Raw genomic sequence first — 16,009 nt, 5'->3', positions numbered from 1 at the left:
AACCCTTATAAAGTATTAATGGTCTTTTTCTTCTTTAGCAAGGGCAAATACACAATCATTTAAAAATTATCTTTTTACAATGTTATTTTCTCCTCATATGCTTAACCAGTTATTTCAATTTTTTCAGTTGATTGCTTCTCTGCACTGCTGAAGAGAAATTTGTCTCAACCCCAATCCAATCCTATTAATAAAACTATTTTTACTTCATTCCACAAATTCCAAACTTAATTAAAATGTTCTCGATATATGGTTATGATAGACTCCTAATAAATAAGTCAACCATTAGTGTCCTCAGCAATTTCATCCAGTTGCATAGGTAAGAGGTCCTTTTTGTTTTGTGTACATTAAAGAAGCTCTCTGCACAGACAGGCATGTTGAGCAGGTGCATACTGATACAATATGGTAGTCAACCACAGCAAAGACTATTATGAAGGAGAAATCATTATATTCCATGGAAGAAAACAAGTCCTGTTTCTATACTGAAGAGCGATGATCAAGGCCAACTGTTCTTGGGAAAATAATTCAGATTTAGACCAAAGTGGTGCGTAGTTTTAGTTTTTAATATTTAAATAAAAATCAAGTGTTCCTTCAGACACCAAAAGGGCAAAGGAAAAACTTCACATCAGCAAAAATGGTGTCTACGTGATGGTGCAAAAAACATGGGAACTGGTTAAAGAAACCTTTTTTGCAAAAACTTACAAAGAGTTCCTGGCACAGGATGTGTTGTCCTTTTGTCAACAGCAAGGTTTCGATGCTTGTTCTGACAAAATACCACCTGGTAACCTGAGTTATTACCTGTTTTTCTGAACGGTGCTGTTCAGATCTAAACACAAGGCAGGTTAATCCTTTACTTCTTTTCAACAAGACCAAAAAAAGAGAACTTATTTACTGTTTATTATTAGACAAAGCAAAAAGATACAATTCACAAAATTTCAATCATGACTACTAATATACTCAATTTTTTTTTACTTATTTTAAATGTTATATGATGCAATTCTTATAAGATAATCCACTTTTGCAAAACACTGAAAAACAAATTTAGTAAAAATTGAAGGGGGGGAAAAGGGGGGGAAAAAAAAAAAAAAAAAAAAAAAAAAAAAAAAAAAAAACACACCTCAGAAAGACCTTGCCAAACTGAATCAAAACTAACCTTCAGCAGATGTGTGTGTGATTTAAAACTAGAAGGGGGAAAAAAAAAAAAAAAAAAAAAAGACCACAGAGGAAAGCAATTACAAAGATTTACTCTACAGCACAAGGACAATTCTGTATCTTCAGTTTGTAAATATACCATTGAAATAAAAGCTGATACAATGTTCAGTTTAATATGACTAATACAGTGAGAAAACATTGGTGAAAATTTGCATTTCTTTTTAATTTTACTAATTCTGAAAAGTATTAATACAATGGAATGTTAATTCTTGGAAAATAAGGAGTCAAAAAATTAGCTGAAATAATTTTATGAAGGAAAAACTAAATTAAACATAAGGGGGTTAGCAGCATGTTTCACCGAGTCAGAGATAAAACGGAAATGGATGAGAATGGATAACCCGGCTGTGATGCAGCGGCCATGAAAAAACAGGAGGTTGATCGCCGGATGGCACAACCCGTAGTCCCTCCACCCATCCATTGTCTTCACACCTCCTCACAGCACTTTTAACAGTGGCAATACCCCACAGAAGGGAGCCTACCCAGCCATCAGGATGCTTTTATCCCTGCGGGTATATAGGCGCTGTAGGCAAAGGGTCTCCCACCTGACTGCACCGATTGCCAGGCACAAAATCAGACCAGTAGGGCAACAGCACTCAGATGCTCATCATCTGGCCATGACAGACAGCAGTACCTGAACAGGAAAAGGGTTAAACACGAGACTCTCCACCAAGCAGGCCTGGGAGACCACACTGCTGCATGAACTCAGGGCCTGATCCTACATATTCTGTGCAGTCATGTGGTCTTTCAGGGATATAATCAGATAAAAGAACCTTCATTAAGATTTTTTTTAAAAATTACCACAAAAAAAATGAGAAATTAGAACAACATTTCAATAGCATAGTATCAGAATATGTAATGTGTTTTTTCCCTATACGAATTAAAAAACTTTTTACATCATCTGATATCATTTGCTTTGGCAAAAAGTAATGTTAAGCTACTTACCCATTCGTACAGCTAGGTAATTTTACTGGAGCAATTTAGGTTAAGTACCTTGCTCAAGGGTGCTACAGCTGGAGATGGGATTCGAACCTGTGACCTTTAGGTCCAAAGGCAGTAGCTCTAACCAGTACATCACCAGCTGCCCTTGGTAGAAGCCCTGCAGGATCACCAACCATTCCTCAATATAAATATTCACAGAACTAGTAGCACATCTTTCCACATCACTGGACACAAAAAACATGAACAGGGTGGAAAATGTTCATTCCTCTTACACATTTTGAAATTTCCCATGACAGAATAATGGTAATGCCTGCCCAAAAGAAGCATCAAGCTTCAAACTACCACGGTGTCACTCTGAATCGGACCCAAGTCATATGTTCTGCACCTATAATATCTTCACAGAAGAATGGGCTAGACAGTCTGCTCTGATGTACAAAGTGTGCTTTTTTAAACAAAGAATCTGAAATATGCAGTCACTTCATTCATTAAACAACTGATACAGGTAGGAGAGTTGGTGACATAGTGGTCAGAGCTAATGCCTTTAGACCCAAAGGTCGCAGGTTTGATTCCCACCTCCACCAGTAGTACCCTTAAAGCAAGCCACTTACCCAAAACTGCTCCAGTAAAAATTAAACAGCTGTATAAATGGGCAAATAAATGTAAGTTGCTTTGGAGAAAAGCATCAGTGAAAAGAATAAATGTAAAATGCTGCAAAAGCAAATGAGGTATATTTATTGGACTAGTTCATTTGCTACCTACCTTCGATACCAATCTGACCCTATACAGTAATCCTTTTTAAATCAAGCATCTCTCGTATGACAGACTCTTTTCTCAGGCAGGTGACCACATGGTGTACAGTGACAGCAAGACTAAATTCTGTACTGCAACATAGCGATGAGCTGAGTCTGTAATTCAGTCTCCGACAATGCTATGAGAGTGGGGGCCTTTCCACACATTAATTTTTGCCCAGGCTGTTCTAGTAAAACTCTGCTGCAGTACAGACTAAAGTACATCAACGTGTCCCTCAAAAATGACATATACATGTTAAGTCTGCTAAAGAGGTTGGTTTGCACTCATATCCTTCTCATCGCTTTCACAACAAATTGCTGACGTGGGAATGTGACTTTTGCTCACAAATAAATCAGCTTAAACGTGTTAACTTGGTAAATTTAGTAACTTTGGGTCTAGTATAAAACCTGCACAAAAGTTTTGTACATAGTCTTCATTTCAGTTCTATATCTTAAATCACAATATTAATTATTAATGACTAAGGACAATTATGCTATCCTGTGTGTGATTCTAAGAAATGTTTAAATTTTGATGTACTCATTTCATCATTAGTTTAATGGCACTTCACACTAAAGAAAACAAACATTTAATTAAAACAAAAACTTTCAAGAACTACACCACAGATGGACAGAAAGACATTTACATTAGACGTACTGATTCAGCTCACGCTTTTCTCCAAAACAACTTATTATTTATCCATTTATACAGTTGGGTAAGTTTTCATGGAGAAATGCAGGGTAAGTACCTTGCTGAAGGGTACTAGAGCTGGAGGTAGAATCTAAACCTGTGACCTTTGGGTCCAATGGCAGCGGCTCTAACCACTATGCAACCAACATAGAGAGTCCTCTGAATAAGTAGAAACCATATTACCAACTATGAATCCCAAAATCAAAGAAAAGAAGGAAGCTCACATTACCTTTGGCTGAAGGACTATTAAAATATTTTCAGATGAGCAGTAATTCATTACTGACTGGCAGCCTAAGAATCATTATGGTGAAAGGGTTAATAAATTAGATAAATGAGAAATTCATCAAACATTTCCCATTGACATCGAATGACTGTTTATTACAGCAGCATCATTGTGATTCATTGTTTCTTCACAAAATGTGTTGCTTTGCTGAATATCCTTCCATCAAGTTTTAACATCTGGTTTGCGAATAAAACAATGAGTTGCCTTCAAGTGGGTTAATTGTCATTGTCGCACATGACATAAAGAAGACAAAGCGTCAACGACAGAGCGGAAGCCCTGTATTGTATTTACACTGAAATTCGCTATTCAGTTTCCCCCCCTCTTCTATCAAACAGAAAAACTTTCCACTATTACCATAGCATGTTGATGCTTCACAGTGGCAAAAGCAACTTGATGCAAAAGCAAGTGATCTTGACGTGTGTGGTTTCTGGCTTTGTTATGGGTTTTTGAAAGAAAGCTGCTTCAAACTGAGTGTTTACTTGATGTTTTTAAACCTTCATTACCAACAGATTTTGCTCTTCTCCCCTCTGGATTACGCTTATGGAACCCATTCTTCCAGTTGTGGTATGACTGTGCCTCCCTCTCAAAGATTCCTCGGGACTGCTGAAAATCTGCACGTAGCATAAGGCATCTCAGAATAATCACACGGCTCAACTCCAAAGAGCAGACATTTCACCAAAACACATCATCATGCCGGAAATAATTATCTTGAGGCCAAGAGAATTATTTCTGTAGAACCTCCATAAGTGGCAAAAAGCACCCCTAGCAGAAGTGATAGTGAAGAATTGATGGATGTTACCAATCATCATCATCCAGTGTACATATCACACTTTGACAGTCATTTCCAGAATGAAAAGCTGTGTAACTGCAAAAGGCTGAAGTTACATAGGAAGAAGACAAAAGTGACTCCTCCAATGGGTTCTGACATGGTTTCACTTCTGGTTCATTTCCATCTTTTTAGCTGTGTCAACATAATTCTGGATTTGAATTTTGATCAAACACAAAATCCAAACCATATTACAACAGACTCCCAAGGCACTGTGACATGGGGAACCAAGACCAGTTCCTTTCTCCAGAAAGGTTCACCATGCAACCCTAAGCACATATGGACCAAAATACTGTTGCAAACAATGAATGATGAAAATGGCACAATCAAACTACATTTGAAAAGGATTTGAAAGCACCCCACAAGATTTTATAGAATGAGGTTATAATACCTGCTGTATCTTCCCTTTCTCAAGAGGGTCCAACTCCTCCATTTAGTAATTTTTCCAGTTTGCGAAGAGGCTTTTAGCCCATACTTTAGCAGCACTTTCAAGGAAAAACACTGGCTTCCCATCTCCTTACACTCTATTTCAGGTCCACACTAATGAGATGGACAGTAAGTAACAGCAATCAGATACGGATAAGAAAAACAGAAATGTGTTGTCGTAATATAGACCATGCTCACCCCACAACCACCAACCCTATCCTTTAAACTCAAGGAAACTGTACAGTGAATCTATTACTAAATTGGTGAACTTGTTTCTTAGCACTCAAGAAACACCAGACAAAATCCAGAATCTGGAAAACATGGCATCAGAAAAAGACCTCTCTCTGATGGAGAGAACCACCATAAACTCTTTATATATACGGATATAGCAACCACTAGATTTATATCATTCCAAAGAGATGACCTGTATTTATAGCCATGCATCTGTGCAAACAAGCTTTTTCATTTAGTTAGAGAGGACCATTTGTAGTACACTGCCTAGTATTTTTCATACTTTACATCAATGTGGAATATGTACGTGTACTTTGGTGTCCATTGTCCTCCTAGATATATATACTTCTTATTTTAATAACATACACAGGCATACAAAATCTGTATATCTTGTTTCCTCATGCTGCTGTTAAGCACCAGACTGGCTGGCACTTATCCTCTGCTGAGCCGATGGGGTCTGCTATGTGGAGGAGTCAAGTGATGAGTCATGAGTCATCACCACATCCCTAGTCTCCTCCTCACACTCAAGTCAAAGGCCATTCATAAAATTACAGGGTTGCTTGAATCTGGCCGTTGATCAAAACATTAAGCAGTCCAGTTGATTTTAAATCCAGCCTACTTACCGGCTTTCAGCTTCTCACCTTGCTTCAATAAATGTAATTTACAAAATTAGTGTTCTTTTCATGAAAAACATAACAACCTTGAACTTCAAAATGCCTAAAAAATTGATGTGAGTCAGAGTTTAGGTAAAGTATACAAGTTTTAACTGTAATTTGTTTTATGTTTTCAATAACATGTATCGTTTGACAATTTAAATATCAATACATTCCATTACTTAAATTTTATCAGCTATTGCAGAGACTATAGAAAATTCCTTGATTAATGTATCTGAGCACAAATTACTTTAAACCAACAGGTTAACCAAAGGTGGCACAACATCCTAATTTCTTGCCATATCTCACTGCCTGGAAGATCACCCTACTCAACAGAAATTGGCTTTTAACTGGCAAGTTTGGATCTCCCAGTGTTGTGTATTCTAAAACCTTTAGATTACATTTATTTAGCAGATGTTTCTGTTCAAAGCGACTTCCAACAAACTATGTAGTGTTATCAGCCCACACACCTTGTTCGCCAAGGTGACTTGTACTGCTAGATACACCACTTACACTGGGTCACTCATCCATACATCAGTAGAACGAACACACACACACACACACACACACACACACACACACACACACACACACACACACTATGGGTGAACCTGAACAGCATGTCTTTGGACTGCGGGAGGAAATCCACGCAGACACAGGGAGAACATGCAAACTCCACACAGACTGAGCGGGGATCAAACCCATGTCCTCTTGCACCACCCAGGCACTGTGAGACAGCAGTGCTACTTGCTGTGCCACCATGCCACCCACCATTACAGGCCTTGTGAGCAAGAAGCTACTTTCTACCAAAACCTAAAACTCATACTGTTATTGTGAGAACAACATTTTCCATAAACATTTTAAAACACTGGGTGCAACCTATAGCTAATCATGACGGGTGGAATATTGGTGCAGCACACAATTCTGGTGTCTCACAGCACCTGAGCTGTGAGATTGGACGTGGGTTCCATCCCTGCCCAGCCTGTATGGAGCTTGCATGTCCTTTCTGTGTTCATGTAGGTTTCCTAGAGGTACATTCCTGCCAAAGTTTTCAGGTGAATTAAAGACTCCATATTGCCCTTAGTATGCGTTTCATATTGCTCTGATATACAGACTGAGGGAAGGATTGTATGGATTTTAGCGCAATGTATCCAACGTTGTAAGTCACCTTGGACAAGCCTGGTAAATACTTCACAATAACCACTGTACTACATAGTAACCAATGTAAATTACCTGGAGAGAAGTATGTGCTAAATGTAAATTACACATATGTGTAATTACATTCTTTGCAACTGCAAACAAGAGACACAAATTACCTCCTAAACATATGCCATGCAAATAAACAAGATACTCAAGATTGAAACAACAGAACAATGATTATATTCCTCTGGAGATGGTATAGAAACAAAAGGTTGACCTACTGAAAGACTGCTTTACATCACAGTCCTTGGCACAGACCTAACACAGGGTTCATGTGTTCTTTGCTTACACCTGTCATAAGCTTCATTTCCACTCAGTATCTAACACACAATATACATTTTATGGCATTTAAATGACAGCGAACTCCAGGGTTAGGGCTAAGATTGGGCATAAAATAGTAATAAGTCATGAGATCTCAGCCAAACTGTCACATGCCAAATTAGGGAAGTCTGACAAATTCTGAAAAAAGAAGCACTGGAAATTATTGTTAGCTGTTAATATTAGCAGCGCTGCTCTTACAAGAGTCATGCAGGGACCAGAACTGTCTGGTATTGTGACTATAGATTCAGAAGGACTGGAGGCAAGGAGGTGAAACACTTCAGCTCACCACTACAGCAAATCTAGACTCTGTAAATTGTCTTTTTTTGGAGATCTGTTAAGCCACATCATGGGCCATGTGTATTGTCCATCTTCCCTAACCATTGTGTCAAAAGCTGCACATACATAAGCACTGCTGGGACAAACACCCCTATGAATTATATGTCAAAGGAAAAAACACCGCTTCCTATGAGTATGAATTTAAAAAAATAAATAAATAAAATCTCATATCCATTTTATTCATTTTAACCAATGAGATCCTTTTAGATGTGAAAAGCTCTTTCAAACAAGAACAAAAGCCTTCTATTAGAAGCTTCTTTCTCGATTTACATTTTAACCACATCCTCCTTAAAATTACAGCAGTCTTTACAGTGGCAAGACAGACTTAATACCGGTAACAAAACTATGAAAATCGACACGTGAAGGAGGTCTGACTGATCGATCCACCGGTGTCGAGTCCTTGGCGTCACGTGACGCTGTCACACGGAGATCATCCGGCACCATTTGATCACGTCTCATCACGCAACATTTTTAAATAAAAACGACACACTGCCAAAAAAATAAGACTTTTAGTTTTAAACAACGTCACGTGCCGAGAGTCTGTAGACGTTATTAATGAATACGTAACTGTTACAAACCAATAGACCACACACAACAGCTAAATAACCACATGCCGAGGTTAATTAGTTATGCACCTGATATACGAACCGAAGTCAACTTAAGGAGTGAGGTAAACAGGCGGCTGTGTGTGTGGAAGCTGACGTGCTAACGACGACGTTACACGACAAGTCAAGTGGTTCATCTGCTCTGGAGTTGCAGAGTAGTACACTTGAAACATCCCACCGAAAAACCCTAATTAATGGAGCAAAGAAAAACATTAAATATAATACACAGCAGCACACCCCCAAGGCAAGGACGACATCACGGTCCAGCAGCAGCTTAGCGCCTGAAGTTACATACTTAGCCTCGGCTGCGAGATGTAGTTTCTCGTCACAGCCTGTGTGTGCATCCTGGCTGCAGCTTCGGGTCCATTCAGGTCCACTGCTCGACTCTGTAGGAGCGTCGCCATTGCTAAATGCTACAAAATAAACGAGGTTTGCGAAGAAGACGCTGCCAAGGCTCTGGAAAGCAGCTTTTAGTCACACAGTCATATGACACAGGCAGTAGGAAGCCGGAACGAACCGGAAATTGTCCAGCTTTGACGTCACTGTTACTGCGAGCTCTCCGTCATGCTTTTGAGGGAGCCGGAAGTTGAACCTCGAGCGAACCGGAAACAGCCGGGTAATGAGATCAACGTCTCTGCGTGCCCTCCACACAGCTTATGGAAGGACTGATGTGATGATTGTAAAATGTTTCTGCTGTGTCTGTTTTTTAATCTGTGTTTGTGTAAATAATAATAACTGAAACGTACTTTTGTGAAAGTATGAAGTTTGTTTTTATTTACTTGATCATATAGTTGATAAATAATAGTATTCCTGGTTTGGGGCCTATGTCTGACTTTTTTCAGCAAACCTAGTGAGATTTTTATGTAAATAAAACCCTTAAGTTAAACGGCTGAGCACATTTTTAATGATATTTCTGTTACTGTAAAAGTTCTGCCAGTATATTCTATACTATTAAAATATTAAAATGCATTTTAGATTAAAGTCGTGATGCTAAGAGAGGTAATTGTTGTTCTGTTAGTTTGGAAAAAAAAATGGTAAGAAATGGTTATGAAATAAAGTGAGAATGTTGGCGTTGGTTTTTCAGTCTTGAAAAACTTACACCAAACTTGACAAAAGGAGTTGTATGGTTGCACAAATGTTTAAGTGAATTAAATAATGTAAATCCACTCTTAAATTTCTGTAAAAATCACCCAGAGTGTAAGTATTGATACATGCTCCATTTTTTTTGTAGTGCGCAATAATGCAGTTCTCTTTTTGTATATCTTCTTAAAATTAGTGTTAGCTTCAATTACTGTACATTGTGGGAAAGAAAATAATTTTTCTCGATAGAAAGTCTGTAGCTTTAAATATATTTCAAGTTGGTTAAACTGGAATAATATTATCGGTAGCATCAGAACATAGCCTCAAATCAGTTTACTCAAAGAGCCCATTACGTGAATGAAAGATATGTACAGTGCAATGATAAGTACATTAATGAGTGATGCATTTTATTTTGTGGCTTGTATTTACATTTATATTTAGCAAACGCTTTTCTCCAAAGTGATGTACAGCTTAGTGAAAACAAAAGTGCATTTCACCAACAGATGGAGAGACACGGATTCAGAGATGATTCTCAAAGTCAGTTTCTCTAATGTCCCTATTTAAATATTCAGTATACATTACAAGACTAGCTGCATACACAGTTGGTAGAGAATACAGTTTTAAAATAGAAATGATTTGATGATTTTTTTTTTTTTTTTTAGTTTGAACATGAACAATACCACTTCATGGATAACACCATATAGAATTATTGAGAAATATAGGTATTTATGATAAATGATGTATAAATTTATGAAGCAAACAGCAGATTTGGACAGAAGTGTGTCTAAAAGACATGTGTTTTGAGATGTTTTTTGCACTGAAGTAAATTCTTGACTTTGTGTGAAACTATTTCACTTGAAACCATTACCACTATGTGGTTAAAACTTCTTGAAGTGGCATCTTGAAATTCAGCAGTTGGGTTATTTGATTTTTTTTTTTTTTTTGGTCTGCATTTTAAATTTTAAGCAAAATTAAAACCCATGAATATGAAGACATCAAGATCCAAAGACCAGTAGAATGAGAAGGTGAATACCTCTCAAGGCAATGGTGCTAAATTTCATTTTTTTTGGCAACCTGTAATCTTGTGTGTTACAGTGACAAAGTATTTACTACTTTTGGATAGCTCTCCCAGTCAGCTTGGTCATTTTGTTCTGACAGGCACACAATGGCCATTGCCCACAGCATTGCCTGACCTTGAGAGAAGCTAGTGCTGTAATGGTTTGGAATGTTGAATCCACATCAAGACTGCATAGCACTCATTTCCAAGTGAGTACATTGCCACGTCTGTTGAGTGACTTGGAAAACGGCCTGATTGTACCACATAGTTAAAAAAAAAAAAAAAAAACACTCCATTGCTGTTTTCTCCATTTTGATTCTCTGCCTCGCTTGCCACGGTATGCCTGACAATGGGTGGCGAATGAAGAACCAAGGGGTGTTTTTTTTTTGAACCCCTACACACTGACTCTTCAGTGTAAATGCTACTGCAGGGAAAGCACTCCAGGTTGGAGTGGGCGGATCTGCTGCGGAAGGGCGGGTGGTATAGCCGTTTCCCGCTCTCCCTGAAGGGCCCATTCAGGTGTTTCGGGCCTCATGCAAAAATAGCAAATTAATGCCACTCAAGAGTTCCCAGCGACAGGAGTGATGCCCTCGTTGTAAAAATATCTGCCTTTTTTAAGTGTCTTTTACACTGAGTTAAAAAGATATCAAGTAATTCCTCCCACCACTAACACATGTGCTACTCTTATGTGTGAGCAGTGGGTGTGCGATTGGGGATGTTCACTGGCTACCAAATGCATTTTTTATATTCTACAAAATTATAGGAATGTTGCAAGTTTTCTTTTACAAGTTTACTGCAGGAGTCATAGTGGCTTAGTGGGTGTTGAAATATCACACCTCCATTGTTGTGGGTTTAACTCCAACTTCATCTGATCAGTGGTGTATTTCACCTTTTGTCCACCGGGTTTTGAGAATAGCAGCAGACATTAGTTTTGTTGTTTTGAAAATTTTTAATGTAGAACATGCCAGGACTCTATTCATATCCATTCAGAACAAATGAAGAGAGTGGCTGACGTAAACTACGATGAGGTTCAAAGACTTTAGTCACCATCTGGCATCACTGATTGAGAAAGAGAAAGCTTTTCTACTACATTTCCCTTGCTTCATGGCTCACGGTTTACAAATTCCCTGATCGTTTTAAATCATTGTTTAGCAAGGAGACCGGCACGTAAGAAAGCAGCGAGCTTGTTTTGCCGTGCTTTTTTGTATAACAAGATTTTGTTTGGATTTTAAGGTAACCCAAGTTAAGTGCCTTGTTTTCTAGGCCCCTTTACGGAAATTAGCAGTGCTGCTCCTGAGATTTGCCCAGGTACCTTCTGATTGTGAGAACAAGTCCTCTTATGACTTCACTGTTTGCGGCTGTCTTGTTCCTGTAACAGTCTTATACAGAAATGCCAACTCACTATGTCAGCTCACGAAATTGTTAAACACTTCGGCAAATGATGTGAGAAAATAGCTGTCTGCCCTGCTGTAAACAAAGAAAGGGCAAAGCCCACATGTCTGTTAACTAGATGAATAGTCCCGGAGTGTTCCTTTAAACACACGTGAAGCTTTTTATGCAGACAAACAATACAAGGACAGTATAGGCATGCGAGATCAACGGTATTTGTTTGCTGACATACGTGCAAAGGCTCACCGTGATCAATTCCTTCAGTTCCGGTAGCGGATTTAAATCACGACAGTTTCAGCTGGCCTGAAAAAAGCATGTACATGTGGCTCGTCTTTGAGATGAGATACAGCAGCTCTTGCTGTACTCTATGACTAAGTCTTTGACACTGCTCAAATTAATGGCCACAATAACAGGCCTGTCAAGCAGCAATACCATTAAGCACAGTATCTAGTGCCTTCTTACATTTTAATTTCCACTTCCACAGAGGTAAGCTCCTAGAGAGTAGGAGATAAGTCAAGCTATTGCTCAATATTATCGTTGTGACAGTTACAACAGGCCTAATTAATTTTTGTTTAAACGAATCCGTAATGACATGCCTCCGAAGTTGACAGCTGTTGGTAGATTCGAAAGGCCTTGAAACTTTTTTTTTTTTTTTTTTTTTTTTTTTAATAACTGCGGCAATCCACGGACATTCCAGAGACACATGTTGCTGCCTGGGAACATGGAGGGTACTTGTTTTGTCCCTGACCTATTCTTTTCTAATTGTCAGTTATAGGTATGACATGGAGAGGATGCAAAAAGAATGAAACTAAGACAGCAGAGACACAGTCTTTCTTTTTTTTGGTTAGAGGCCTGTTGTGTGACAGGGAGACATTTGTTGGTGGTCTCAAGGTGCTTTAGGATCCCCTCCCCCATGAGACCCCACCTCAATCCCCCGATTACCAGCACCACTTACCAAACCTCAACGCTCATTGTAATCGGCCTTCTGTAGTGATGACAGAAGGAAAATGTGACCGTTTTCTTTTTCAGTAGATGGACAAGACCCGGTGGGGAGGATGAGAATCTCTACAGAGTCAAGAGAAACAAAAGAACCCAGTTTCCAGTTCAGAGAGGGCCTTCTGCTACTACCCATACCAGATCACTGCAAAAGAAAAGACAAATTAGCACAAACTCTACCAATACATAACTGAAATATGTCATTTATGTTGTGCGTTGGATCATAAAAACAATAAATTTAAAGATGGACGGACAGGGCAGAGTACTTGCTGATGCTAACAAACTTTAATAGTCACTAGTAATATTTTTTATGCATCTTCTATTCATGCAGATGAAACTCCTTTGAGATTACAGTATTTTATTCAAAGGAGTCCTGGTCAAGATATTACACCTTTAAATTAAGCTTTTCTGCACTGTTTCCTCTGAAATTGTTGTAATGTTGTATTGTGACTTCCAAAACAGGACCTATAGTGTGACCACGTAAAGTCCGATGGGCAGAAGTGACAACTGGAAGATAAAGCAAGACATTATTAAGCATAGGTCAGTAAATACTTTGTGATGAGACAGGAGTTTTAGATGGCTGACTATAATACTTCACAAGATCAGGCCTAAAATGTAGCTAATTTTGATTTTTTTTTTTTTGGTAAAGTTTGTGAGGCAGATAATTTAAATAATGCAATTACCATAGAATCAAATTATTTGAAAGTAAAACGTTCAAAATAAAAGCATCGTCTAATAACATAATTAATTTTTAAGTTCAACATTTTTTCGAATTAGGTCAAATGCTGGGTATTCTTCAAGGACACAGTAAGCCACGGAGGTAACATTACATTTCAATAAATATTGTTGAATTATCACAGTTCTGACAGTACATTTGAAAGAATTAAACATGTCAAATATGTATGTCAAAAATGTCAAGCCAGTTTTCAGCTCCTTTCAGTCTATAGGTTTGTTTCTACCTGTGTTGAAAGGTTGCTTATTTTTAAATGGACGTAACATTCAGTCATTCTCTCAATTTATGTCATTCTTTGGATTTCAGTGCTGTAGATGTTGATAAGGTTTTGCCATATTTTCTCAGCGGGATACACATACGGTCTATAGCTGCGTACATATGCGCTTGTACATTTTTATATTATATATTTTCTTTTCACTAACTTTAAAAGTTATAAGGCCATAGCACTAAGTCCTTTGAACAACCTAATTTTACTAAATTATATTTTGTAAATTTGTCAAAAATTGTCTAAGTATGCAAGAATCTTTATAATAGAAATATGAGCAGCAGTACTGACAAGAGGCCAAACTATTATTATTATTATTATTATTATTATTTATTATTTTCCTAACTTGTAACATCCTGTAAGTGTTTTTTTTTTTTTGTATTTTTCATGGTTCAGTTCTTTTCATGGGGCAGAGAGGGATTTTCTTAGCCTGTAGAAAATATAACAATTGAAAAAAACCTGTAAGTGTTCTTGAAGACAGCATTGGCCCATTGCGTAGGCTGTCCTTCACAGCACTGTACATTTCTGGCATCCATTTTCACAGTTTAATAATACTCTTGCAGGTTACTACCTTTCAACTATGCCTATCTAGCTAGTTGAGTCATAGATTCCAACTTTTCTCATCTCCCAACTTTGCACCGAAAAGATGTTTCACATTTTTACAGTCGATCTGATGTCCAATAACAGTTATCTAAAAAATTTATTTCACCACAGCCTAGAAAGTATTCTGAGTTTTCTTTTTTTGGCAAAACAAACTCCAGCTCTGAACTATTCAATTTATGATTGACATTAAGTCCATATGTTTAATCTAATTTTAATCAGTAAAATAAGACATGAACATTTTGATTTTACTGTATATTTTGCCTTCTTTTTTTGTTTTTTTTCTTTTTGCACCACAGTGGAAAAAGTTTGCAACAGTATCTAAAACTAATTAAATACATAATGGTGTACGTATTTATTTTACACCAGACCAAGCCATTTTAGACCTGTTAAACAGTTAAAATGATCTGTTTATATGGACATTTTTTTATTTTCATGGTTTTTCATGTATGTTTTTTTGTTACAAATAAATGTACATAACAATAGTCATTATGAAAGGAGAGCTGTGTTCTTCAAAAAATTTTGTTCTGTTTCATTTCAATATGTTATATAGCATACCGCTTATTACTAAATGACAAGGCTGTCAAACTGATTAAACCAATAATTACAAAAATTCTTATTTGTAATGAAACAAAGTTTGGAGACTTTTGAGAACTCCTTGGATTCTTACTTTGTGTCAAAACATTATCTGTCCCTAGTATTCACTCACATGCTTTTGAAATTGCCAGTTTTCAATACAGATATGATTTTTATGATTTGTTGAAGCAAGCAACATTTGAATAATTTGTAAAAGCACAAACATTACGGGAACGTAGACTGAGAAGTCTCACAAATACCATATATTATTTTAAGGGAATTTAAAGTCTCCCCAATACCATATATTGTTTTAAGCTAATTTACAGAACACACACACACATCATTAACAATTTCCAGAGAATTTTTTTTTGTATAAAATCAGGAAATGTGAACGTATTTTGGAATTAAACTGTTGCAAACAGAATCAAATTCAATCATTTGTGTAACGGTACTATTTTTACCATGCTTATTGTCATGGATTCTGAAGTGCAACATCAACTACAACTTCTTAATGTTTTCTCTGTATGATATGAAGAGGGCCTTACTATGACAAGCAGATACAGTTCCTTTGCATTTAAATGCAAACCCAAATGCCAGTTTTGAAAAGGATGTTTTGAAATATTTTTTCAGACCATAGAATAAAGTTTTATTTTGATGTTTGGTTTTATATTTAACTGCAGATTCTGTGTTACTCCTCCGAGTTGGCAGAATTCAGAACTGTGAGTACCACGTAGATTTTCAACAACATTTACTTATCACTCTTCACTGTGACCACAATTTTGTTGTACATGTTGTCATAATAATTCAG

At 37.3% G+C, this 16,009-nt stretch overlaps 1 protein-coding gene across 1 annotated transcript in view; it reads right to left on the bottom strand.

Moving 5' to 3' along the window:
* Positions 1-9,071, bottom strand: part of atp6v1ba (ATPase, H+ transporting, lysosomal, V1 subunit B, member a) — a 33,493-nt gene extending 24,422 nt beyond the window's left edge. Inside the window, exon 1 of the mRNA XM_018725106.2 lies at positions 8,801-9,071. Within this exon, the coding sequence (XP_018580622.1) occupies positions 8,801-8,909 (109 nt within the window). The 5' untranslated portion in view covers positions 8,910-9,071. The remainder of the gene's footprint in view (positions 1-8,800) is intronic.
* Between the last annotated feature and the right edge of the window lie 6,938 nt (positions 9,072-16,009).

Source organism: Scleropages formosus, chromosome 8 (assembly GCF_900964775.1).
Source record: "Scleropages formosus chromosome 8, fSclFor1.1, whole genome shotgun sequence".
Classification (NCBI taxonomy): domain Eukaryota; kingdom Metazoa; phylum Chordata; class Actinopteri; order Osteoglossiformes; family Osteoglossidae; genus Scleropages; species Scleropages formosus.
Note: the sequence above shows the minus strand (reverse complement) of the source record. Positions and strands in the feature narration are given on the sequence as shown.